This window comes from Trichechus manatus, unplaced genomic scaffold, assembly GCF_000243295.1.
Source record: "Trichechus manatus latirostris isolate Lorelei unplaced genomic scaffold, TriManLat1.0 scaffold00025, whole genome shotgun sequence".
Classification (NCBI taxonomy): domain Eukaryota; kingdom Metazoa; phylum Chordata; class Mammalia; order Sirenia; family Trichechidae; genus Trichechus; species Trichechus manatus.
In genome coordinates, this window is record NW_004443961.1 from 14,589,292 (window position 1) to 14,616,778 (window position 27,487).

Here is a 27,487-nt window from a genome sequence, read left to right on the forward strand (position 1 = left end):
TAGTTCCAGTAGTTTTCTTGTGGAGTCTTTGGGGTTTTCTGTGTATAAGATCATATCATCTGCAAATAGAGATACTTTGACTTCTTCCCTACCAACGTCAAATCTATTCTTGAGATAGTCTCTAAATTCAGGTGGGATATACTCTCAAGGTCATACTTTGGCTCTCATGGACTTGTTCTAATTTTCTTCAGCTTCAACTTGAATATGAGCAATTGATGGTCTGTTCCGCAGTCAGCCCCTGGTCTTGTTCTGACTTATGATATTGAACTTTTCCTTCATCTCTTTCTACAGATGTAATTGATTTGATTCCTGTGTATTCCATCTGGCAAGGTCCACATGTATAGTCACCATTTATGTTGATGAAAAAGTTATTTGCAATGTAGAAGTCCTTGGCCTTGCAAAATTCTATCATGCGATCTGCCATATCGTTTCTATCACCAAGGCCATATTTTCCAACTACCAGTCCTTCTTTGTTTCCAACTTTTGCATTCCAATCACCAGTAATTATCATTGCATACTGATTGCATGTTCAATAAATTTCAGACTGCAGAAGTTGGTAAAAATCTTCAATTTCTTCATCCTTGGCCTTAGTGGTTGGTGCGTAAATTTGCATAATGGTCATATTAACTAGTCTTCCTTGTAGGCATGTGGATATTATCCTATAACTGATAGTGTTGTAGTTCCGGATAGATCTTGAAATGTTCTTTTTGACAATGAATGTGATGCCATTCCTCTTCAAGTTATCATTCCTTGCATAGTAGACCATATGGTTATCCGATTCAAAATGACCAATACCAGTCCGTTTCAGCTCACTAATGCCTAGGATATCGATGTTTATGTGTTCCATTTCATTTTTGACGATTTCCAATTTTCCTAGATTACACTTTGTACATTTAAATATACTTTGTATTTTAAAGAAAAATATAAAGTCTCCAAAATACTCTTTAAATGACCTTTCTTTTAATCTCAACATAGAAGCACCCTGTTTAAAACTATTAATAGTTTGCTAATATAAACCATTAGTAAGTGAAGAAAAGGAGCAATATAAAATGGAGAAGTTTCTGAGCTAGACTGAGCTCTTCTTATTTTCCATTTAATATTTGGGTAGAAACAATTCTTGGAAATGATCACAAACGCAATAATTACTGGCTTAATTCTAAATTGATTTGCCGTCATTCCTTTCCATGTTATTTTTGGCATGCTGGCTGTCGCAGTAGCATGGCGTAATGTTGATATAACTGGTTTCTCAGAAAACAAGATTTGTGACAATTTGCTCTATTCAGCTCCAGAGACAATCTGAGGCTTTCAAAAACAGAGCTAAAAATGCACATAAATCTTCCCCCTCGCAGCTGCTTCTTGTTTAACATTGTCAAATTTTCTTAATTAAAATTTGAGATTTTATGCTCAGCTTTTTTTTCCCCCTTGAAAGCTCAAATGACACTCTGCCTCTTTTAGATATATGGGAGTCGGCAAAAAGCCAGATAAAGGCCCTGATTGTTTCATTGGAAGTCCTGATTCTTAAGTTTGTGCTTAGTAGTATTTATTCAGTCTGAGCTCTAAGAGGCTTGATCCAGCTTTGAAGGTGAACAGAGCGTGTAGTTCACACCAAAATCTTAATTGTTGCATTGTTGTTGGGTGCCATCGAGTTGATTCTGACTCATAGAGACCATATATGACAGAGTAGAACTGCCCCATATGGTTTTCTTGGCTGTAATATTTTATGGAAGCAGATTGCCAGGTCTTTCTCTAACAGAGCTGCTTGGGTTCGAACCACCAACCTTTCAGTTAGCAGCCAAGCACTTAACTGTTGTGCCACCAGGGCTCCTTAACTCTTCCCTTCTTTTTTTTTTTTTTAATATTTTATTAAGTTTTAAGTGAAAGTTTACATAGCAAATTAAATTCCCATTCAACAATTCATACACATATTGTTCTATGACATTGGTTACAGTCTCTGCAATGTGTCAGCACTCTTACGATTTCCACCCTGCCTGCCCCATTTCCATCCATCCAGTTTCCCTGCCCCTTCTTGCCTTCTCATCTTTGCTTTTGGGTAAATGTTGACTGTTTGGTCTCAGGTAGTTGATTGTTTAAAGGACACACTCCTCATGGGTATGGGCTCCTTAAATCTTAGTTACTGATACAATGTTATGGACTCTCCCTGAGCACCCCTTATAAAAGTCTCCTTTGCTGGTTCCTCCTCTTATCTCCAATCCTTTAACGTAGGGCTGTCTCTTCTCTATGTACAGTCATTTCCGTGCATGGCTTTATATGCCATAAGTATGCTGAGGTCTCCCAAAGGTTTCTCTCAACCCAACCCTCTCTCAAATTCCAGAGTCCTTTGTGTAACAGCCCCCTCAATATCAACATGTCTGATATCTCAAATTCATTATGTCCGAAAGTGAATTCCTGAACATCCCCCCACAATCTGTTCCACCTGTATCTCTCCTCCATCTCAGTTGATGACAACTCCATCATTGTAGTGGTTCAGGCTAAAACCCAAAACACCTCCCATGCTATGACTGTGGTCGGGATTACTGCAGTAGCCTCTTGTCTCCCTGCTCCTACCCGTGCCCACTTCACTCTGTTCTCAACAGGGCAGCCAGGGTAATCTTTTCAAAACACAAGTCAGCTTATGCCACTCCTTTGCTCAAAACTCTGCAATGGTTCCTCATTTCAGTCAGAGTGAAAATTGAAGTTCTTAAAATGGTGAGTTAGAGTCAATTCTATGGTGACTGGTTTATAAACCTGTTATTGGAGACAGTTCTCCATGGCCTCTCACATTTCTGCACTCTTGTAAGCAGAGGCACTGACCAACATTGTTCTAGACCATCTTTTCAAGAAAGTTTGTATAGCAAGCAGCCTTGGAAGATAGTGTCCCCCTCTCCACCAGCAGAGAGCAGGTTTGTCTACTGTCCAGTGTAACAAAGATAATGTCTCCTTCTAGAGCAAAAGTCAGGCAGGTTTACTTGCAGTCCATTGTAAAAGGTTCGTGTTCCCTAAGTTCGGGGCTTCTCCGCTGTAATGAAAACCCACTGGGGTCACAGCATCCACCTGAGCCCCTCCCCATCACTTCATGGGACTTGGGGGGCAAGGGAACTGACCCAAATATGCTTATGTTCTTGCTGCTTGCTGTGCCATGAGTAAAAAAGTTTTTTCTTGCTGACCCAGGAAGTCTCAGGTCTTCTGCCAGTACGTATGAAACCATGCAGGCTAAACTTTTTAACTTGAAAGTAGGGTAAAATGTCAGACCCTGCACAGTTCTTGATACTTATCTGACTCACCCCCTATTACAACCCTCTCCCCCGCTCTAGGCCAGCCAAATGGCCTCCTCGCTGTTCAAAGAAGCACAATCCTTCCTTTGCATTGACTTTTTTTCTGCCTAAAATACTCTTCCCCCAGATATCTATTTCACTCCCTGCCTTCCTTCAAGTCTCTACTCAAAATTCACCATCTCAAAGAAGCAGATGATGACCATCTTGTTTAAAATTGCCTGACAGCCTTCCCTTCCAACATCCCCAGTTCCCTTTACCTGGCTTTATTTATTTTTCTCCATTGCACCATCACCTTCTACATTATATTAATGGTCGGCAAACTTTTTTTTAAAGGGCCAGATAATAAATATTTTAGGCTTGCAGGCTATAAAGTCTGTGTTGCAATTACTCAACTTTGCCTTTGTGTGCAAAAGCAACCATAGATAATATGCAAATGAATGGGCATGACTGTGTTCTGATAAAACTTTATTTACAAAAACAGGCAGTCAGCCTGGGGGCCTTAATTTGCCAGCCCTTGTATTATATAATTTACTTATCACATTTACTGTTTATTGTCAGCCTCATTCCACTTTAATATAAGCTCCATGAAAACAGCAATCTTTGTTTTATTCACTGGTATTTCACAAGTGCCCTGAACAGTCTGGCAGCACATAGTAGAAACTCAATAAATATTTGGTTAACAAAAGTACAATCAGGGAACATACACTTGTAGATAATTTTCAAGTAACCTAAACCAGAATTAAATTCATAGCCATCAGGGACATTTTGGGGCATAGCTTGCCTGGTTTATAATGTCCATAGGGGTGAACTTCCAGCAGCCATGTTTGTCCTAAATGACCCTGTTTCCTTGATCACAATTGTCCATGGGAGGATCAGCACTCTTCCCAAGCTAGGCAAATAAGAGCTTCCTCCTTCAAGGATTTGGAACCTCAGCTGAGAAGGCCCGTCATCTTTGTGTGACTGAAACGATAACATGTAAACTTGGAACCATGAGCAGATTTATAAGAATATACTTAACCTGTTCCCTTTAAGTTGGGTATTACCATATGACTTGCTGAAACCAATGAAATGAGTGGAAATGATGCGTGTGAAACTTCTCGATGGAAGCTTTAAAAGCCAGTGTGCTTTTCAACAAACGGTGCTGGGACAACTGGATCTCCACATGTAAATGAACAAAGCTAGACCCTTACCGCACACCATGTACAAAAGATTAATTCAAAATGCATCAAAGACCTAAATGTAAGTGTTAAAACTATAAATTCGTAGAAGGAAACACAGGTGTAAATCTGTGTGACCTTAGATTAAGCAAGGGTTTCTTAGATTTGACACCAAAGCATATGCAACCAAAAAACGAAAATAGATAAATTGAACCTCATCAAAATTAAGAACCTTTACCCATCAAAGGACACTATCAAGAAAGTAAAAAGACAACCCAGAATGGGAGAAATATTTTCAAATCATATATCTGCTAAGGATCTAATATCCAGAATATATAAAGAATCCCTACAACTGAACAATAAAAAGACAACCACATTTTTAAAAATAAAGGATTTAATATGTTTCTCTCCAAAGAAGATTTATAAATGTCCGGTGTTGTTGTTAGGTGCCGTCAAGTCAGTTCTGACTCACAGGGACCCTGCATACAACAGAAGAAAACACTGCCTGGTCCTGCGCCATCCTCACAATTGTTGCTGTGTTTGAGCCCATTGTTGTAGCCACTGTGTCAATCCACCTTGTCAAGGATCTTCCACTTCTTCGCTGACCCTCTACTTTACCAAGCATGATGTTCTTCTCCAGGGACTGGTCCCTCCTGATAACATGTCTGAAATATGTGAGATGGAATCTTAACATCCTTGCTTCTAAGGAGCATTCTGGCTGTATTTCTTCCAATGTACAGTCCATGGTAATATTCAATATTCTTTGCCAACACCATAATTCAAAGGTATCAATTCTTCTTCATTCTTCCTTATTCATTGTCCAGCTTTCGCACACATATGAAGCAACTGAAAATACCATGGCTTTGATCAGGCACACCTTAGTCCTCAAACTGACATCTTTGCTTTCAACACTTTAAGTGAGACAGAACCCCCACAGTGCTGTATTCTTTACCTGGCTTCCTTCCCTACAGTGTTGTATTGCAAAAAATTGTTTCCTTTGCTGGGCTCCCCCCCAGCTCCCCAGCTTTGCATTTGAATCCTGCTTTTGCTTGGAGGTTATATGTAAACCCCATTGTGCCTGCGTAGTATGACTAAGAATGTTGCTGACATAACTTGTATGAACTCCCTACTTGTAAACCCCTCTAAAAGTAACCTGCCTGTCCGCCCTCGGTGATCCGTCTTGGCAGCGGTAAGCTCCAACTGGCTCCATTTCCTTGTACAACGAAATAAAGGTGCCTTTTTCATTCTCCCACCTCAGTTTCTCGTTTATTGGCCAATACAAGTCATACAGAGTAAGAACCTGGGGTTTCCACCCGCTAACATAAAGAGGTCTTTTGCAGCCGATTTGCCCAATGCAATACGTCATTTGATTTCTTGACTGCTGCTTCCATGAGGGTTGATTGTGGATTCAAGTAAAATGAAATCCTTGACAACTTCAATATTCTCTCCTTTATCATGATGTTGTTTATTGGTCCAGATGTGAGGATTTTTTTTTTCTTTAAGTTGAGGTGTAATCCATACTGAAGGCTGTGGTGTTTGATCTTCATCAGTAAGTGCTTCAAGAGAATACCAGAAAGATGTTGACCTGTGTTTTATTGACTGTATAAAAGCATTCAACTGTGTGGATTGTAACAACTTATGGATAACATTACAAAGAATGGGAATTCCAAAACACTTAATTGTGCTCATGTGGAACCTGTACATAGACCAAGAGGCAGTCCTTGGAACAGAGTAAGGGGATACTGCGTGGTTTAAAGTCAGGAAAAGTGTGCATCAAGGTTGTATTGTTTCACCATACTTATTCAATTTGTATGCTGAGCAAATGGCGAATAAGCACAGAGAAAGATATTCAACATTGTCAGTCACTAGGGAAATGCAAGTAAAAACCACAATGAGATACCACTTCACACCCATTAGGATGGCTATAGCCAAAAAGACAGTAAGAGGCATTGGTGAGGAGGTAGAGGAATTGGAACCCTCATAGAATGCAGGTAGGAATATAAAATAGTACGGCCACTTTGGAAAACAGTTGGCAGTTCCTCAAAAAGTTAAACATAGAATGACCCATATGACCCAGCTTACTGTAATTCTTACAGGGAGGAGTGAAAGTATTTTATATCATTTAGGCCCTTTGTGGTTCTTACGTACTTCCTCCTCTGGTCCTCCCAAGAGCTGAATAAGGTAGTGGAATCGTCCCCATTTTACAGGGGGCTTGGGCAAAGTTCAAGGAGCCCTGCTGGTGCAGTGGTTAAAGTGCTTGACTGCTAACAGAAAGGATGGCGGTTTAAGACCACCAGAGGCTCCAAGGGAGAAAGATGTGGTTCTATAAAGATCTGGTTCTATAAAGATTTATAGCCTTGGAAACCCTATGGGGTCACTATGAGTTGGAATCGACTTGATGGCAGTGGGTTTGGGTGGGCAAAGTTCAGAGAATTCAGTGGCTGGGGGAGGGGGATACATGCCACTATATAGTCAAGTCCAGCCTCAAATGCTGTCCCTTTGATTCCCAGAGTCCAGTACTTTTTCCACTGTGCTACACTGAATGCTAAGGACTTCTCCTTAAACTGGACACGCTATCAGCTAATCTAAATCTCTGAACTACTAAATAGATTACAAAAAGATGAAGGAGAAGGCAGTCCTTCCTCAGGAAAACTGTACTACCGCACTTAGCTCTTCCTGCTCTGTGCACAGCCAAGAACATGGCACAAAGAAGGGCCTTCATAAGTGCCTGTTTAGGTTACAAAATAAAAGTAAATTTAAGAGTCTTACCAAAAAACAGAGTCCCTGGGTAGTGCAAAGTTAATGTGCTTAGCTGCTAATCAAAAGTTTGGGGGTTCACGTCCCAGAGGCACCTAGGAAGAAAGGCCTGGCACTCTACTTCTGGAAAATCAGCTATTGAAACCCTGTGGAGCATAGTTCTACTATGACACACAAGTTTGCCATGAGTTGGAGTAGACTTTTTTTTTTTTTTTTTTTTTAGCTTAAAACAACAATCCTTTATTTTGCTCACAAATCTGCAGTTTGGTCAGGTATTGGCGGGGGCTGCTTATCTTTTTTTTTAATAGTAGTTTTTTATTGTGTTTTCAGTGAATGTTTACACAGTAGTTAGGTTCCTGTTTTACAATTTCTATACAAATTGTTCAGTAACACTAGTTACATTTTTCATAATGTGTCGACATTCTCTTTAATTGCATTCTGATTGTTCCATTTCCAGTACTCTAGTTTCCCTGCCCTTCTCTTATCTTTGCTTTAATTGTTGACATTTTGGTCTCATATAGATGGTTTTTTAATGAAGCACCATACTCACAGGTCATATCCTTTATTTTGTATGCCACTATGTTGTTTCACTAAAAGTTTGACCTCAGCGGATAATTCCGATTCAAGAGTATCTCAGGGCAATAGTTGGAAATGGTCCAGTAAGTCTGGACTTCTTTAAGAGTTTGAGTTCTGTTCTGCGTTTTTCTCCCATCCTATCAGGGTCCATCTATTGTGGCCTGATCAGAATGGTCAATAGTGGTAGCACCATCTAGTTCTTCTGGTCTCAGGGTAGATGATGCCGTGGCTCATGTAGGCTCTTAGCTCTGTAGACTGGTTTCTTCTCTGAGTCTTTGGTTGCCTTCTTTCTCTTTTGCTCCTGATGAGTAGCGACCAATAGCTACATCTTAGATGGCTGCTCACCTTCCTAGGATGCAGAACATGAACTTTGTGAACTCTATTATGCCAACTGACTGAATTGGGATAGCTCATCTCTGATCCACTAGATGTCAGCTGGGGCAGCTCAGCTAGCACTAGAGGATCCACTTCCAAGATGAGGCACTCACACGGCTAGCAAATTCCTGTCTGTGTGAGACTATATATGAGGCAGATTAGCTTTTGTACAACATGTAGGCTGGATTCCAAGAGCAAGCACCCCAAGAGAGGAAATGGCAGCTGCTAGTTTTTGAAGGCCTAGCCCCAAAATTGGTGCAATGCCACTTTCACTGTATTCCCTCTTGTCTAGCAGTCACACCACTGATTCAAGGGGAGAGAACACAGGCCCTCTTTCTCTATGGGAGGAGTGTCAAAGAATTTAGGAGATATTTTAAAACTTCAAGAGGCAGGATCTAGACTCCACTCCTTGATGGGAGGAGTTATAGTGTCACCTTTAGTGGGTATGGGTACAGAGAGGTAAAGCGTTGCAGCCATTTTCACCATCAGAGAAAGAGAAAGGGAGGGGAGTTTTCCAGTTCAATATTTCTTCTGTTTTTAACTAAGCTATTATTTATTTGCTTCAGCCTTATGTCAGCTACAACTTATCAAAAGGTAAATTTGGAAATACTACTTTTTTTGTTTGTTTGAAGTAGTATTTATTGATTTTTTTTCTTTATCTGAAGGCTTCAGACAGGCAGCTGTTGGATTGGAGCATATACAGACATATGTCACCTCACTGACCCCACTGGTTAACATGGTTAATCTGACTAGCTAGTTAGTTGTCCCCTTTTCCTCTCACCTCTTCGACTATCTCCTTCCCAATGCCCAATAGAAGACTTCAGAGGAGAATTCAAAGTTTTCAAAATGACATCAGAGTGAGAGTTCTAACTGATGTTCTGTAAACCAGAAGTTGGCAAACTCCTGCAGGTCAAATCCTTCTCGTCACCTGTTTTTGTGTGAACTCACAAGCTAAGAATGGTTTTCCTATTTTTCCATAGTCGATGGTTGGAGTAGACTTGATGGCAGCTAACAACAACAAGAAGAAATAAAAATTCAACTTTACACTGCATAAAAGTTAAATACCAGCAAAACAGATGTTGTGCACGTCTTTCACGTACAGGCCAACAAGAACAAGACTGTACTTCCATCAAGTGTCATTTATTTAAATAATAATTCAATTGCATGTTGTAGGTAAACCAGTTGTGGCAATATGTAAATAACAGAATTCTGAGAAAATCTTGCAACTTAAACATGTATCAAATAACACAGAGAATTCAGTAATGCTAAGGAATGAAAAATAAAACATGTAGACTTTCAAGTTGAGGTGATTTATTTGTGCTTAAAAATACAATTTCTAAGATGACATCTGTTTCTGGAAATGTCTTAACATTAAAAATAGGCTACAGGAACTGCTGCCTTCGTGTTGAGAACTTAGATCTCTTATCAGTATTAGCTTACAAATCAGAAATGATAACATTAACACAAAGTCAGCAAAAGAGAATTCTAATTGGAAACACAGTTTTTATATTAAAAATATCTGAAATTCATAGCTTTCTTCTTCTAATCTTTTGTTGATAAAATGCTTTGATAGCTACAGTCTATTTCACTTTCTGGGACCAGATCAAATTCCTAATTGATCAGCAGATGGATGTTACTTACACATTCATCTCACATAGAATTTACATGTTTTCAATTTCTAAAATGTTTTGTTCTGTAAAACTGTGACCACTGGGAATGGGAAAGATATGAGTGAAGTTCAAATGTAATGAGAAAAAGTATGAGATAAAATGCTGACAATTTTTACTAATAGAACAGTGAATTATAAAGTACATATAGGGATGATTTGATGATTCAACAGGTAGCTTCACACTGGTTTACAAAATGCCTATGGCCTCCAACTTTATTTTTGTTTAATCCAAATAAAGGTGGAAAAATACATGATGTTAAAGAATTTTCAAAATCCCTTACATGTCAGGTTAAACATTTGGGTTCTTAGGTGACCATATCACATAAGAGGCTTATTCGTTTGTTTGTTTGTTTGAAGGCAAAGCAAAATTTGCCAAATGAAGTGCCTAGAAAATAAATTTGCTTTGGAAATAAATTTCAGTAATAAAATAATACTTCCCACTTAATTAAATATATATTTTGTTTTTGCATATGATTTAGCAACTTGCATGAAAAAATTCAAGTGTTTCATGAACATTTGCAAATAAATATTTTAAAACACTAGTATATAAATGGATATGCTGGTATTTATTCAGGTTTTGGATGCCAACAGTCAGCAAAGGGAAGAAGAACATAATAAAAAATAAACTATTTAATTATAAATTCTTCCCAAACACAGTATGAGGACTGCAACATATTGTTGAGATTTAAGTAATTTTGCTGGACAGTACATATCAGTGAAATACATGTGTTTTCCTTCAGCAAATCTTAGTTAAACAGAACCCAGCAGTACTGTTTTCTTAAGCCATTAAATCTAACCAACAGCCCAAGATTTAAAATGTTTACCATAATCTCTCTTTTCATGTAAGTTATTTTCTTAAAGAAAAAAAGACAAACTAAAAAACGAGTCACTACATAGAAATTGTCTACTATGAAAAATAAAATCACTTCGTGAAAAAATGAAGTAACTAATGAAAATTGTTTAAACACATTTACCATTTACTACATCCCACCCTAAATTGCCTCGTGGGCATTTGGCTCCATTAAAGATAAGAATGAATTAAAATATATGCATGATTTCCAAAGCAGAGAATACCATACCTTCAAATTGAGTAAGACCTTCCAGCATTTCAAAATAATGTAATTTGTTTTAAAATTAAATGGTAAGTAATAATCTTTAACATGCTCATTATATTCAGTTTCTCTGGCTATCAGTTCAGTTACACTAAGACCATCTTTCTTCTTTTTTGTTTTCCCCCAAATGGTGCCCAACAGACTACAATAATTAAAACCAATTTACTAGAAAATATTAAGTAGCAATAAACAAAAGCTCCCACTGGGATATGTCAGCATCTCTTAAACTCATCATTTAAATTATGTATTTCTAAGAACTATTAGATTAACATACAAGGTGTATTACATATTAATATTCAAAAAGTTTTACTTAATGAAGTTTGCTATTAAAGTATGTTGAGTTTTCCTATTAAATAACCAATCTGTACGCATCTGTAGGCATTTTTTTTTAGTTAAATACAGTGTGGCAGCTACTTTGATTCTTCCATGCAAAGTGATGTTACAGTATTACTGCGCTGAAGGCATGTCATAGGCACTTTGCAAACAGGACTTACTCTGAGGCTAGATCCAAGTATCCCTTTTCTGGATCCTTCATGACACGAACCTGCTCAGCCAACTCAATCCACTAGATAGTCCTCGCATTATTACTTCCTATAGTTATGAAATTATAAACAGACTGGAATGGACTTTAACAGTCTCGTCTTAAGATAAAAGTCTAACCATCAAGGTCAGACAGCGACTGCTAAACACAAAAGATATCTCCCTCCTAATAAGTTTTGATGTGTCATTCATTAAATTTCAAGTTTAACATTCTAAAGTAACTAAATCTAACAGCAAATATATAAAAGACAAAATTACCAACAATGGGAAATAGGAATAGGGTTCCACAACAACCAACCTAACACTTAAATAGAAAAATATGCAAATAACTGGACTGAGGGACAGGGAACAATCTGGAATAGATCCTGCACTCTTCCTCAAAGCACAGTATAAAACACTGTCTACTTAATGTTGTAAGCTGTTTTGTATCTATCAGTCTATCCACAGACAGACAGAGGTACTTGATCTAGAAATGTTTTAAGAGATTAAAAATATGTCTTAATTATATTTTTGCATATCACTTAGGTATCATACACATTCAAAAATATTAGTAGAGACTGAAAATGGCATAAAATATACAACTTTAAATAAACATTTTCAAGTTATTATCTAAGTGGGTAACTTGTGTCTAAAAACCTTTAAATAGTAACATTGGGCTAGCTGGGAGATTCAATATTTAAATGATAATTTTTTCAGAATAATGTTATCTTAGAAAATTTACTAACATCTCAAAAGTGAGAGTCACTTTCTCTACAACTCGAACAATTTGTGCTAACGGTGGCTTAAGTTTTTCATCATGATATATCTGAAAAAGCAAGGAATGTCTATAAAATTACATTCAAATAGTAATCTTACAAATAAGGTCCCCTAGTCTAGTATATAAGGAGTTCTGAGGGGGAAAGAATAATGTTTGAAGGTGCTAATGACCTTGATGATCTGCAGAAGCATGAATAAACGTGATGAAATGAAAATTTAAGGGCACTTAAACAGAAAAAGCAAACTTCTAAGATACACATTTGACACACAACTGTCAATGCAACTATGGTGTTCGGGTGATCACAGTAGACAGCAAGTAAATGGCAGACCTCCAGGAAGTATGATATTGGGAGGCCTTGAAACAGAACTGAATGCATGAATGGCCCCGTCAACACTCAGCATCATTCCCGTATATACCACTAGCCACATTTCAAGTACACAATAGCCACATGTAACAAGTGGCTACCATACTGGACAGCACAGAACTAGAGGAGTAACAACACTGTTTAAAGGCTGGGGAGGACAAGATAATTCCCTAAGATCCCTTCCAGGCCCAATAAATCATAAAATCTTAGGGCATCAAAATGATCACTGGAGTCTTGATTCAACTCAATTTTGACAAAACTTATTTGAATTTATGACTTATAAATATGGAAAATACAACTAGGAAAAAAACAGAAATATGGGGGAAAAAATCAATGAAGACTTAATCAGAGTAATCCTAAAAATTTTTCCAGGTGGTCTAAAAGAACTTTTTAATTTTAATGTCCAAGGAAAGAAAAACTTCTTAATATTATTCATAAGATCAACAGACTCACTTTAAAAGAATGGATGAGAATAGGAATCATGAGTATTACTAGAAGGTACTATTAGTGCATATGATGATATAACTACCTCTAAAAGTAGTTGGAAAGAGGAAACATTCATCTTTTTATTTGAAGGGGGGAAATTTCTTCTTTATAAGCACCACACTGATTTGAAGCCCTGATCAAAGAATCATAGAATGACCTCAGAGTTCAACTAGTCCAAGTTTCCAGGCCAGGAAGGAATGGATCACATAGCCCTGCTAAACTCACCCTCCTAGCAAAAGAGCTGGTTACACTGTTGGATTGCTCCAAAGATTGAAAATCTTCCTTGACACTGATAAATCTGGAGTTCACCTCCCTACAACTTCTACACACTTGACCATCTCTGCCCTCTGAAGATGCAGAGAATAAGTGAACTTCTTTTTCTATATATCTTGGAACTTTCTTGTATCTAGGAGAGGCATAGAAAACATTAAAATATGTGTCCATATAACAGCTGATGTAGTTAATCTCCCATTAATTGTCAAGCAGAAATCATGCCTTCCTTGTCACCAATCCTACAAAGAATAACTTCTACATGAGTCCTACATTTACAGAGCACCAACCAATTAGAACTCTACCTCTCCATTAAAAAAAGGAGGAGGGGTAATACCAAGGACTACACACTGGCAGCCCAACCTCCATGCAATATGCCCCTCAAAAGACTAGATTAAAAAACTGTCACTTCAGTACTCATTCTTCACAGAACACCCTAATTCACAAAATGACTCCAAAAACACAATAGTAGCTGATGCCACAAGAAATTGGTGCCACCACAATGCCTTGAACATGGCAGGTAACAGTTAAATATTTGTAGCATCAGTGATATTACAGCACTTTAAGAATCTAGGGTAGATTATCCATATTGGATAAAAAGAACAGAAAGTGTAGTGGGTTGGATTGTGTTCCCCAAAAAGATATGTTCAAGTCCTAACTCCCGGAACTTTGATTGAAAATGGGCCTCTGCAGATGTTATCAACTTAAGGTGAGTTCATACTGGATTGGGGTGAGCCCTAAATCCAATGACTGGTGTCTTTATAAGAGAAAGGAGCAGGAGATTTATATACAGACACACAGAGAGACAAAAGAGGGAGGAAGGTCATGTGATGATGGAAGCAGAGATTGGAGTGATACAGCTGTAAGCCAAGGAATACCAAGAATTGCCAGCAACCACCAGAAGCTAGGAAGAGGCAAGGAAGGATTCTCCCCTAGAGCATTCAGAGGGAAGGTGGCCCTCTGGACACTTTGATTTCAAACTTCTAGCATTTAGAACTGTGAGAGAATAAATTTCTGTTGTTTGAAGCCACCCAGGCTATGGAAATTTGTTACGGAGCCCTAGCAAATTAATATAGGAAGTAATAATAGAAATAAAATAACAGGAAAAATGTAAATGGGATATATAAACTTCTCTTATATTTGTTTGGTAACACAGAGTTAAAGAAAATAAAAACTACTATTAGTTTAAATTTTTTTCACTTTATACCAAAAAACAAACAAACCCACTGCCATCGAGTCGATTCCAACTCATGGCAACCCTATAGGCCAGAGTAGAATTGCCCCATAGGGTTTCCAAGGAGCAGCCAGTGGATTCAAACTGCCAACCTTTTGGTTAGCAGCCAAACTCTTAACCACTATGCCCACCAGGGCTCCAGAAAGAGATCTATTTTACAGACTTTCAGCTCTGAATTGCAGCTTCTCACAAAAGCAATATGGGTGTATATGCTTTAAAAAATAATGCTAACAAAACTCTTCTAAGGAATTTGTAAACTTTTCCTCAAAGTTACATACAAAATAATTATTGAACATATTTTCCATTACTAATTGTAGTGATGGTTAATTTTACTTCCTCTTTTGTCTGAATCTAAAGTAATATAATTCATATTGATACCATACACTCTGAAGGGGTGGTTCTCTGGCTTATGTTATATTAATCATCTTCTGTTGCAAATGCATCCACAGTCAGGAATCAGTACATTAAAGTAAAAAGACCACATACCCACTGGATACAGGCTAATATAGCAAGAAATAACAAGCAGCAAATTCAATAACTGAGCTATTGTCATGGTCAAACACATGAATAAATTTAAAGGTGTTTGAATTTCCACCTTTTATAGCAGAGATCACAGAATCAGCCAATACTTTTGTGTTGATACAGTAACCAGTGCACAAAAACCACAATTGTCAAAACAACTCAAACTTACATAGCCTTTCACAGCTTATAAAGAGCTATCATATACATTAGCTAATCGAATTCTCATAAGCACCAAGTACTATGTTGCTATCCCTATTGTACAGATGAGGAAAGTGAGCCCCAGAAAGGGTGAGTGACTTGGTCCATGTTAACGGAACTGTTAACCTACAGAGATGGGCTTCTGACTCCCAGCCTGGGGCTCTTTCTGTTAAACTGCAGAGGCTTCCATAATAAGTCATTCTTCTTCACCACAGAAATAAGACAAAACCTTGATTCATGGATTCCCTAATTGTTTTCCGCACTCTGGATCAATCTGGTCCTTAGCCACAGCACATACATAATGGGGCGGAGGGGGTAGGGGGAAGGTGATGATTATAAAATAAAACACATTCTAAGTTGGAATGGTCTGTGATTAAACATTTTACATTGTTATAAATAAATACCTAATAAACAGACTCACAATTATGAAACTGAAAGAGACCTAGAGAGTCATCTGGTCTTTTTCCATTTCACAGATGGGTGGAAGTGACTACCTAAAGGTCACACTGCTAACCTGTAGCAAAGCCAGGACCCCACAGAGTGGAGCTCTCTTCCACACCATCCCTCGATTGCATCTCCCAGTTGAAGAACTAAGCACCATCCAGATATTTACAAGTAATTGGCAAAGTCCTAGAGAGATTACAAAATTAGATCAACTTCATGAGTGTAAAACTTATTGCTATCTCACATATCATTGAAAGCAGCAGGAAATTCACTTTGCTTCCTATATGAAAAATAATCAACATATATATTGTAGGACTCTCACTGCTAAGGTTAAGGATAACTTCTCAAAATATGACTTTTTCTTCCTCTATTTAGATACACTTTTTTTTTTCAAATTTTGCTATTATAATAGATTTAAGTACATTCAAAAAGAGGATAGTCTCTTAAAGATGTTACCATCTTTTTAACCAGCATGAAGAATAAAAAAAATAACTTACTATTTCATCATCTTTTCTAGATACAGTTCTCTTCAACCTACTATGCAGCTGAAACATTATTCCGTCCCTACGCATCCCTGTGCCTGTCTTCCAGAAGTCTTCAGAAGGTCATTGTCAAGCTATTTTGAGTTTAGGTGATTTATATTTCCCTTCTTAAATTTAAAAACTAGGCAATAAAATATATCTGAACTTTAACTGGCCAACAAATCTAAATATGGCTCAACTTATAACCCATTTGCTACTTAAACAATATTAATTTCCACATTAAAAAAATAAATAATCTAATTAGATCTTACTGTACCTGTGAGTCTTTTAAAAGTCTTCTTCACTCCCCAGTCAAATCTAATATGAAATTTTTTTGGAGAGGCAAAATATAAGAATTTTCTAGATAGTATTGAACATCATTCCTTAGGAAAAAACAAACATTTATGTAGTCTGACAGTAAACCAAACAGATGATAGAAAATATTGACAATAAAATTAGTTTGTCTCTCAGTTACAAGATCACTTTTATACTTTAATACAAGTCCTAATCTACAGCAGATGTCAGTGCTAATTGAGGGAAAACTCTATCCTTCAAGTTCTGATTAATTTGAGGGAGGTTTTTTCCAGAGGTGAAGAGCTGCCTGAATTCTGAAGTGTAGTCGAGACTCCATGGAGTAATCTTTGTAGTTGGTTCTGAAGACAATAACAATAAAATTATATGTTTTAGTAACAATTTAAATTTTATAACAATATAAATTTTAGCAACAATTAAAATAGCTTTGTATATCAGGGCACCACTACCTTCCCCTTCTTTCTAACCTCCAGGCTTTATTTGCTTTCAAACTTTTATGTAACAATGGATCTTATTAAAATGCAGATTATGACTCTGTGGTGGTGGGGTGGGGATGGGTGAAAATTACTCATTTTTTAAAGTCTCCTGTTGGTGGTCCAAAGATGACACTTGAGTAGCAAAGTTCAACTTAATTACCAAGCCATTCACAGAAAGAATAAGAAGTTTATGTGAGCTGTTCCTAAAACAAATTTTGTAAACTCCTCCTAAATAGTTTGACTTCCTTTTGTGAATTGGAAAAATTGGAAGCAGCCTCAAGTAAATATGATGAGCATGATCAGTCACTCCAAAGTAAAGAAAAACCATGAAACAACAAAGAAAGCAGGGTTACTTAGTGACAGAATTACTTAGTGGAGAATTACTCCAGTTCTCACATGCAAATAGCAATGGTTTGGCCAATACATACTGTGTGACAAGGTCAGAGAGGGCACGGAAATCCACAGATCCTTTTCAAACCTTGCTTAGAACATTCATGTTGGCCTCCCTTTGCTAGAATTGCTAAGAAGCAGCAAAACAGGAATGGCTTGGACTTTGGGCTTTCACATATTGCCTTGGCCCATGAATGGGTCATAACTTACTCTTATGCAGCGGCACTCATTCCTACAGCTCTTCATTTTATACAGGTCTAAGGGCTACTTAGTGGTAACCTTGGTAAGGGTTATTAAATGTATTATTCATAAACTAAAATCAACATACTACTAGAGTTTACCAAAGGATGTAATTGAGTATTTTCCTAAATGTCTGGCCACAAAGTTCCTATCGTACAAGAGAAACTACAGACAACTGGGAAGTATGTTTACGTTTGTATCATCAGTAATGTCTTGAGTTAGTGAGGGTTTTTGATTGCTGCTAATCTTACTTTTTAGTAGTGAATTACTAGTCTTTATTTTTATACACTTAGCTTATTGTATATTAAATAGGTAACATTAAATATGTTCAAATAATAAACATTCAGAACCACAGCATTTATAGTCCATAATTTCCCAGTAGCTAGATTTGAAGATATCACAGTTGAATTATGAGTCATCCTCACTCTCACCAAAATAACTTGAAACGTGGTTTGCTGTCCTATCTCCCATATCAATAATTTAATTTTTAAGAAGTCTTTTTTGGCTTCACCATGGCCCTGAAGTTTCTGCCCCACTACTCTGTTCTATTCACAGCAAATATCCTGGAAGAGTTGCCTAAAGTAGCTGGCTCCAGTTTCTCACTTCACTTGTCAAGGTCACCTATGATGGCCACACTACCAAACCCAGCAGCCACTTCTCTGATCTTACCTTGCTTGACCTCTCAGCAGCAATGTGAACAACTCTTCTTTTTGAAATTTATGCTTACCTTCCTAACTCACTGACCACTTCTTAATTTTTTCTGTAGCTTCTTCTTTGTTTAATCTTTTTAAGTAATAGCATATCCTAATCTCTGTGCTGGACCTCTTTCTCTAGCTATATAATTTTCCCAAGATGACCTCATCAAGTATCATGGCTTTAAATACCACTCTCTGTGCTGGTGACTCTGAAATCTTTACGTTCAGCCCTGACCTTCCTACCAAACTCCACATTTTTCATTTGACTGTCAACTCACCATCTCCACATAGATGCCTAATAAAAACCAAACCAAATCTGTTGCTGTCGAGTCAATTCCAACTCATAGCAACCTTACAGGACAGAGCAGAATGGCCCCATAAGGTTTCCAAGGAGCAGCTGGTGGATTCTAACTGCCAACCTTTTGGTTAGCAGTCAGGCTCTTAATCACGCATCACCAGGGCTCCAGATACCTATAGCCATCTCAAATTATCATGGCCCAAACAGAGTTGTTTTCTTTTTTTCTCCCCAAACCTGCTCCTCTAAGATTCCCAATCTCAGTAAAAAATATCATCATTGACCACGTGGCTCAACCCCACAATCTAGAGGATTCTTAGCTGTGATTCTGCCTGGAATGCTCCCACCCCCACTGATCTTCTTCTGACTGGCTTTAATTATGCAAATTTCAACTACAATATCACCTCCTCAAGTAAACTTTCCAGAATCAACCTAATATAAAGTAACACCCAGGTATTCTCCTCACGCTGTAAATCTCAGCAAAGCACATATCACTGATATTTTTCTTATTTGTTTATTTACTATTTCCTTCCAATAAGAGAGCAGAACCACTGCCTGCTTAGTTTTCAGTTGTTCTCTAGAGCCTTACTAGTATCTGGCACATAATAGGTGCTCAGTGAATACTTACTGACTGAATAAATGAACAGCCAATGAACGATTAAGCTATTTATGGTCTAGAGCTATATGGCATTCTTCCTCCACCACACAGAGGTGTGTTCAGGGCAACCAGATCACAGGGTTTTTGCCCACCTAAGTGAGCCATGATCACAAGTCTAAGAGTCACTGTCTAGCAAAAATGATAAAGTACTTTAGAGAGAAAGAATCAGAGAAAGATGCAAAGAGATTCATCAAATCAGTGGCTCTTCAAGGAAATGATAGCTATAGTTAACATATACCAGGGACTGGTCAACTATTACCCACAGGCTAAATCTGGATGAGCCCATTTGTTTACATCTTGTCCTTTACAGCTGGTTTCTATACAATAGTAGAATTGAATAGTTGCAACAGAGACCTTATCCCATAAAGCCAAAAATACTTACAATCTGGCCCTTTACAGACTGACCCCCAATACTGAATAGGTTAGAAATCTCTCAAAAAGAATGTCCACAATCACTCAATCTATAAATAGTTAGAGGGGAATGCATTAAGAGGGCTGGAAATAGCACAATCATAGCAAAAGCCATGAACATAAACCTAAGTTAGCATAAGTTAGCAAAAGTAACATTATAACTAATTTTGCATTAATTTATTCATAAATATGTAATGTTTCTGTTGCTGTTATTATAATGATAATAACAGTTATACCTACGGAAGCCAGAATGTTATGCAAGTACAAACTTCCCAATTCCATAGCGATCAAGGAAAAGCTGCCCTTATTGCTTACCTTGCAGTTTCTAGGACCTTTATTGCCTTGTCCATTTCTCCTTGGCTTTTATGCAAAAATGCCAACTCAAACAGAGTAAATGGCACTAGGTAGTGGTCATATTTCAGTAGCTTTTCGCTAAAAGAGCAAGTAAAAAGCAATTAAGCTTTAACAAAACAAGAAACATATCATCCTACCATTTTTTCCCATTACTCAGAAAACAGGTATAGCACTAAGCCTATTATCAGAGAAAATGCAATATTTTAAGGAAAAACAGTCATTATACAGTTAAGGAGCCTAATAAAATATGGCAATAAATATTATACTTTTAATATATTAACCTTTTGTTTTATTCCTTAATCTAAATCCAGCACTGATGATTGATCATTTTCCCTTAGACAGATGAAAGCACGCAGACTGTTAAAGAAGAAAGCTGGAAATGGCAAGATCATCCTCCTGAACGTGAATGTGTTCAGGACATGATTCCATTTAGAAATAAAGCTGTATTATTTCTTACTGATGTTCAACTCCCTTTATATTTTTGAATCTTATAATGCTTAAAATGTTAATGAAGATTCTGGTCAACACTCGCTTTTCCAGCAATATTACGAAGACTCTGGCTACAAAACACAGACGCACTAGGAAAAAAAATGAGTAACACCCTTTCAAATGCATAGCTTAGCTCATAACAAAAGCTCTCTGGTGCCAAAACCAAAGCTAGGACACACTCTGATGGTGAATAAGTTGCTGGTGACACACTCCAAAGGAGGGGAATTTGGCAATATCTAAATCATAGATACTTTACCCTGGTAGGAACCTCCCAAGAGCTATACTACCTCCACAAATATAAAATAAATTATGCAGAAGGTAATTCATCACAGCTTTATTTGTGAGAGCAAAAGACTGAAAACAAGCAAAAGATAAGAAACAAGTTGAAGCAAATATGACAAAATGCCAATGAGCTTTCAATCTAGGTGCTTAAGACTGAAGAGCCAATATTTGAAAATTTGGAGATTTTACATGAAGTCCAGATTTCAGGCTTTTTTTGAAAAATTATAGGGATTGTGGGCCTACACTGTGCACAGCAGTAATCAGAGCTGAGTAGTGGCTGCACTCTTGAAAGAGAACACATGATCTCCTTCATCCACAGGCCCACCAATCCTTGTTCCTGCCATTGCTCAGCCTGCCTCTCTTAGTAACATTACTTGTCTGGCCCTGTAGACTCTAGATGTAGAAAAGAGGGCCAGGAATCAGAACCCTGATTCAACTCCATGTTTTGTAAAGTAGTACGACATCATCATCAGTGCTATTGGGAAATAAAATAAATTTTAAAAAAACCAACTCAATTGTGCTGGAGGTCCTAGCCAGAGCAATAAGGCAAGAAAAAGAAATAAAGGGCATCCAAATTGGTAAGGAAGTAAAAGAACCCCTATTTGCAGATGATACGATCTTATACACAGAAAACCCCAAAGAATCCACAAGAAAACTATGGGAACTAATAGACAATTTCAGCAAAGTATCAGGGATACCAGATAAACATACAAAAATCAGTTGGATTCCCCTACACCAATAAAGAGAACTTCAAAAAGGAAATCACCAAATCAATACCCTTTACAATAGCCCCCAAGAAGATAAAGTACTTAGGAATAAATTCAACCAGAGATGTAAAAGACCTATACAAAGAAAACTACAAAACACTACTGCAAGAAACCAAAAGAGACCTACATTAAGTGCAAAAACATACCTTGCTCATGGATAGGAAGGCTCAACATTGTGAAAATGTCACTTCTACCCAAAGTGATCTAAAGATATGATGCAATCGAGATTCAAATCACAATGGCATTTTTTAATGAGATGGAGAAACAAATCACCAACTTCATATGGAAAGGGAAGAGGCCCCGGATAAGTAAAGCATTACTGAAGGAAGAACAAAGTGGGAGGCCTCACACTACCTGATTTTAGAAACTATTTTACTGCCATGGTAGTCAAAACAGCCTGGTACTGGTACAATAACAGACACATAGACCAATGAAACAGAATTGAGAACAAAGTCGTAAATCCATCCAGCTATGAGCAGCTGACATTTGACAAAGCCCCAAAGTTCGTTAAATGGGGAAAAGATAGTCTCTTTAACAAATGATGCTAGCAGAACTGGATATCCATCTATAAAAAAATGAAACAGGACCCATATCTCATACCATACCCCAAAACTAACTCAAAAATGGATCAAATACCTAAATATAAAATTTAAAATGATAAAGATCATGGAAGAAAAAATAGGGACAATGCTAGGGTCCCTAATATATGCCATAAATAGTATATAAACCATAAGTAACAATGCACAAACACCAGAAGAGAAACTAGATAACTGGGAGCTCCTAAAAAATCAAATACTTGTGCTCATCAAAAGACTTCACCCACAGACTAGGAAAAAATTTTTGGCTATAACATATCCAATAAGGATCTAATTTCTAAAATCTACAAGCTACTGCACCATCTCAACCACAAAAAGACAAATGATCCAATTAAAAAATGGACAAAGGATATGAACAGACACTTCACGAAAGAAGACATTCAGGTGTCTAACAGACACATAAGGAAATGCTCACCATCATTAGCCATTAGAGAAATGCAAATGAAAACTACAATAAGATACCATCTCACCCCAACAAGGCTGGCACTAATCCAAAAAACACAAAATAACAAATGTTCGGAGAGTTATGGGGAGATTGGAACTCTTATGCACTGCTGGCAGGACTATAAAATGGTACAACCACTTTGGAAAAGGATATGGTGCTTCCTTAAAAAGCCAGAAATAGAAATACCACATGATCCAGCAATCCCACACCTAGGAATATACCCGAGAGAAATAAGAGCTGTCAAACGAATAGACATATGCACACCCATGTTCATTGGAGCACTGTTCAAAATAGCAAAAAGATGGAAACAACCTAGGTGCCCATCCACAGACAAATGGATAAACAAATTATGGTCTATTCACACAGTGGGAATACTACGCAACGATAAAGAACAATGATGAATTTGTGAAATATAACATGGATGAATCTGGAAGGCATTATGCTGAGTGAAATTAGTCAGTTGCAAAAGAATAAATATTGTATGAAACCACTATTATAAGAACTCAAGAAAAAGTTTAAACACAGAAGAAAACATTCTTTGATGCTTACAAGGGTGGGGAGGGAGGGAGAGGGGTATTCACTAACTAGATAGTAGATAAGAATTATCTTAGGTGAAGGGAAGGACAACACACAATACAGAGGAAGTCAGCACAACTGGACTAAACCAAAAGCTAAGAAGTTTCCTAAATACAACCAAACACTTCAAGGGACAGAGTAGCAGGGTCAGGGGTCTGGGGACTATGGTTTCTGGGGACATCTAGGTCATTTTGCATAACAAAGTTTATTAAGAAAATGTACTGCATCTCACTTTGGTGAGTGACATCTGAGGTCTTAAAAGCTAGCAAGTGGCCATCTAAGATGCATCAATTGGTCCCAACCCAACTGGAGCAAAGGAGAATGAAGAACACCAAAGACACAACAAAAATATTAGCCCGAGACAGAAAGGGCCACATAAACCAGAGACTCCATCAGCCTGAGACCAGAAGAACTAAATGGTGCCCGGCTACCACAAATGACTGCCCTGAGATTCCCAGACAGAGCAGGGGGAAAATGTAGAACAGAACTCAAATTCATGTAATAAGACCAGACTTAATGGTCTAACAGAGACTGGAGGAACCCCCGAAACTATGGCCCCCAGACACACTGTTCACCAGAACTGAAACCATTCCTGAAGCCCACTCTTCAGGCAAAGATTAGACAGGACTATAAAACAAAAACTAATACACGTGAGTAACGTGCTTCTTTGTTCAATCAGATATATGAGACCAAACGGACAGCTCCTGTCCAAAAGCAGGACGAGAAGGCAGGAAGGAACAGGAACAAGACGAATGGACACAGGGAACCCGGGGTGGAAAGAGGGAGTGTGCTGTTACATTGTGGGGATTGCAACTAATGTCACAAAATAATGTGTGTATAAATTTTTGAATGAGACATTAACTCGAGCTGTAAACTTTCCCTTAAAGCACAATTTAAAAAAAACAAAAACCCAACTCATACCAGAAGAAATGCCCTCCGCCAAGAGAGAAGCAGTTATAGAACTCATCACATCCCTTTCTTCCCCGCTAGATTAAAATCACAACGATGGCAAAGTCTGTTTACGCCATGCTGAATCCCCAGTGCCCAGCACAATGTAGGGTGCACAGTAGGTGCTCAATGTTTGCAGAATAAGTGACAAGACAGACAAATACATGAATTTAAAAAGTCTCACAGGGGTCTGGTACTGCCAGAGTCTGAAGGGATGCCTGTTAGCCTAACCATGAATTTAGTTTTTGTGTGTCATCTCTAAACACCAAGCGGAAGTGCAGAAAGGCATGTTCCAGTTAAGGAACTGTAATTTTGTTTACAAAGAACAAAGGCAACACGGCTGTGTTCTTTCTGGGGACACCAAGTAAACGGTCAGCAGCAGGAGATAAAAGCATCCTGCATCACTTTCTCTTGGCAAGTCTCCAGAAACCACAGTTGGACTCGAGTTGGCTTTACTGTTTGTTTTTACCTTTGAATAACATGATTGAAACACAATTCAGCTTGCAAGGGCCGCTGTAAGTTCTTCAGGCAGCATCCTTTCAGTAACTTCACCAGGCACTCATCATCCGTAAAGTAATCATTCGAGTCTTAAAACAAAAGAAGCAAAAAATACACACAAAAAAATACGTTTAAAAAGCCTAATGAAGAAGAAGAATTAACAGCTCATTAGTTGCCACCAGGATCATTTACAAATAAGGAGAATGTTTTTGCATTTGTTATGTCTTGCTAAAGAAAATACAATGAAAAAACATTTAATTAAAAAAAAGCTGAATTTGCTGTATCATCCTATCTACAGGCAGTCCTCAGGTTACAAATGTCCAACTTACGTAAAACCTGTAGTTATGAACCAACCCCCGTAACCCTATTCTATTAAAAATTCGAGGTACATAACAATGATTTGTAATGACAAATGGGCACTGCTTTGCATCAAAACATTATCACTATTATTACTATATTATGTTAAAGATGTTTTAGCGTATCTGCAAATGTTTCTTTAATGTCTTTTATGCATAGAAAGGTACACTATATACTATATACTAAGACAAATCTTTGACTGACATTAGATACGAACCGTACCTAACTGTTCGGACTTATGTACAAATCGGACTTAAAGACAGACTTAGGAATGGAACTTGTCCGTAATCCGGGGACTGCCTGTACTTAAAAAAAAAAAAAAAATTTAAGTGGTCATACTCTGACATATGTGATCTTAGATATAACAACAGGAAATCTGAACTCTCAATAAAATAAGGGCTTTATCAGCTCTATGAAAGGTAAAGCCACAAGGAACAAGGCACTGGCTTCTCCTGTAGTTTTGGTTTATAACTGTGTTGGCTTCAATGCAGGAGAGGATAACACTCCCATATGGAGAAGCAGATGGCCTTATACCCATTAAAAATTCAGGAAGTAAAATGCCCTCTGCAGATCATTATGTTTACAATGTATTATCAATTCTCCCAGGTTATGTTCTTTTGGGGGAAAATTATATAATAAAATTAGACAAAATGGTTCTGAAATACATGAAAGACACCTAAAATGCTCACTCCCCCCACCTCTAACTGCTTAAGGGAAATGTAAAGGATCGTCCTTCACCACTTTTTTCCTTTTGAAAATGACTCTTTACCTTCTACAGCCCAAAGCAAACATGTATTAAGCAGAAGAAACAATGCTATCTAGGATATCTATCTACCACTCTTGAATCCTGTTTTTCTACAAGTTACATTCAACCAAGAAGTCATTCCAAGACTAATAATTTATACATTTCAGGCTGTGCCAACACAGATGGGAGAGACCGTAAAATGACCTAATGAGGACATAAGACGCCTCACATTGAAATTCTCCGCTTTTAATACAAACCTCAGAAATCATCCTGAACACGTGCAGATTTTTTAGTTAGTAAACTGTCTGTGGGAGGTTAATGATGCTACTTAGCCAACTAGGAAGGGGTAACTTTACTTCTGGGTACTGAAAACAGCTAATATTTGCTTCCAACTTCCAAGGCCTAATCGGTCATTTACCAAGAAATTCACAAATATCAATACCACATTACCTTTCCTATTTCTTTTTATGAACTATTATTATGCACATGCACATGCGCGCACACACACACATACACACACACCCCTGTCTATGTTTCTAATCATAGATGCTCATTGAAATATGCATTCAAGAAACAGTATCTTTCAGAGTCTAGAACCAAACGCTTAGAGTCTGTATCAGATGTTACTGTTCATTATCATTTTTGTGCATACCATTAAGGTCAGTGTAGCATTTTATTGACAGTTTGTGTTATCACAACATTCTGGTGCTCAGGGAATGATGATTTTGCCAAGGAACAAACATAACACTCTGGAAAGTTATAATACCAGTAAAGCCACACTTAAATTTTGTTTAGAACATGAATAGGAATATGGCAAATGGGTTCAAAAATACCACATTCCTCCCAAAACCTCAGAAAGCAAAACCATTATCACTTCCTCAGACTACAGAGCACTAGCTATCCGATGACTGTTTTCCCTTAAAATATGCTTTATTATGATTCTCAACCTCATGTGTGTGTTCACAGATGAACATCACAAGTTTCCATTTTACATTCAAAGAAAATTACATTCATTTCCCTGTGTCTGCAAAACCACAATAGCCTAGGAGACACGGAAAGAGTCACGACAGACTAAAACCAGAGCAGGTGTAACTCTTCTTTGTGCTGCTCCAAAACTCAATGACTGTCTTCCTTCATCTTCTTTTTTCTAACAACCTTATTGAGATATAATTCACAGACCACATAATTCACCCATTTAAAATGTACAATTCAATGGTTTTTAGTATAACTACTAATCTGCTTTCTGTCTCTGTGGATCTGCCTATTCCGGACATTTCATATAAATGGAATCCTACAACATGTGGTCTTTTGTGACTGCTCTCTTTCACTTAGCATAATATTTTCAAGGTTTGTCCATGTTGCATCGTGTATCATTCCTCCTTTCATTCTGTTGCAATCACCCTGCCACCTTCAGCTCAAGCTCTCATGATGCACATAAATTAACATGGTAGATAAGCACAGGGAAGACACAGGAGAACATCAGGGGAGCAGAAACAAGGAGTGCTAGGTTCTTACTTTTCATACTTACTTTCTTTTTGCAAAGCTGCCTCAGCCTTTTCAACAGTTACCAACAAATTTTCAGAAAGGTCTTTTCTTTTGCTCACTACTGGAAAACCATTCCAGACATACATCATTTCCTAATGAGGAAGAATGAAAGACCATTTGCAATTATGTGAGGGTTATTCTACACCCTTTACAA

At 37.6% G+C, this 27,487-nt stretch overlaps 1 protein-coding gene across 4 annotated transcripts in view; it reads right to left on the reverse strand.

Moving 5' to 3' along the window:
• Positions 1-7,451: 7,451 nt before the first annotated feature.
• Positions 7,452-27,487, reverse strand: part of TTC39B (tetratricopeptide repeat domain 39B) — a 138,018-nt gene continuing 117,982 nt past the window's right edge. For 3 of the 4 annotated variants that reach the window (XM_023728621.1, XM_023728619.1, XM_012554718.2), the window contains 5 exons: positions 27,317-27,425; positions 24,658-24,775; positions 20,047-20,163; positions 15,804-16,907; positions 7,452-9,145 (listed from right to left, as the gene is read on the reverse strand). In XM_023728621.1, the coding sequence (XP_023584389.1) occupies positions 16,817-16,907; positions 20,047-20,163; positions 24,658-24,775; positions 27,317-27,425 (435 nt within the window). In that variant the 3' untranslated portion in view covers positions 7,452-9,145; positions 15,804-16,816. The remainder of the gene's footprint in view (positions 9,146-15,803; positions 16,908-20,046; positions 20,164-24,657; positions 24,776-27,316; positions 27,426-27,487) is intronic. The other variant, XM_023728618.1, reaches the window with a different exon arrangement.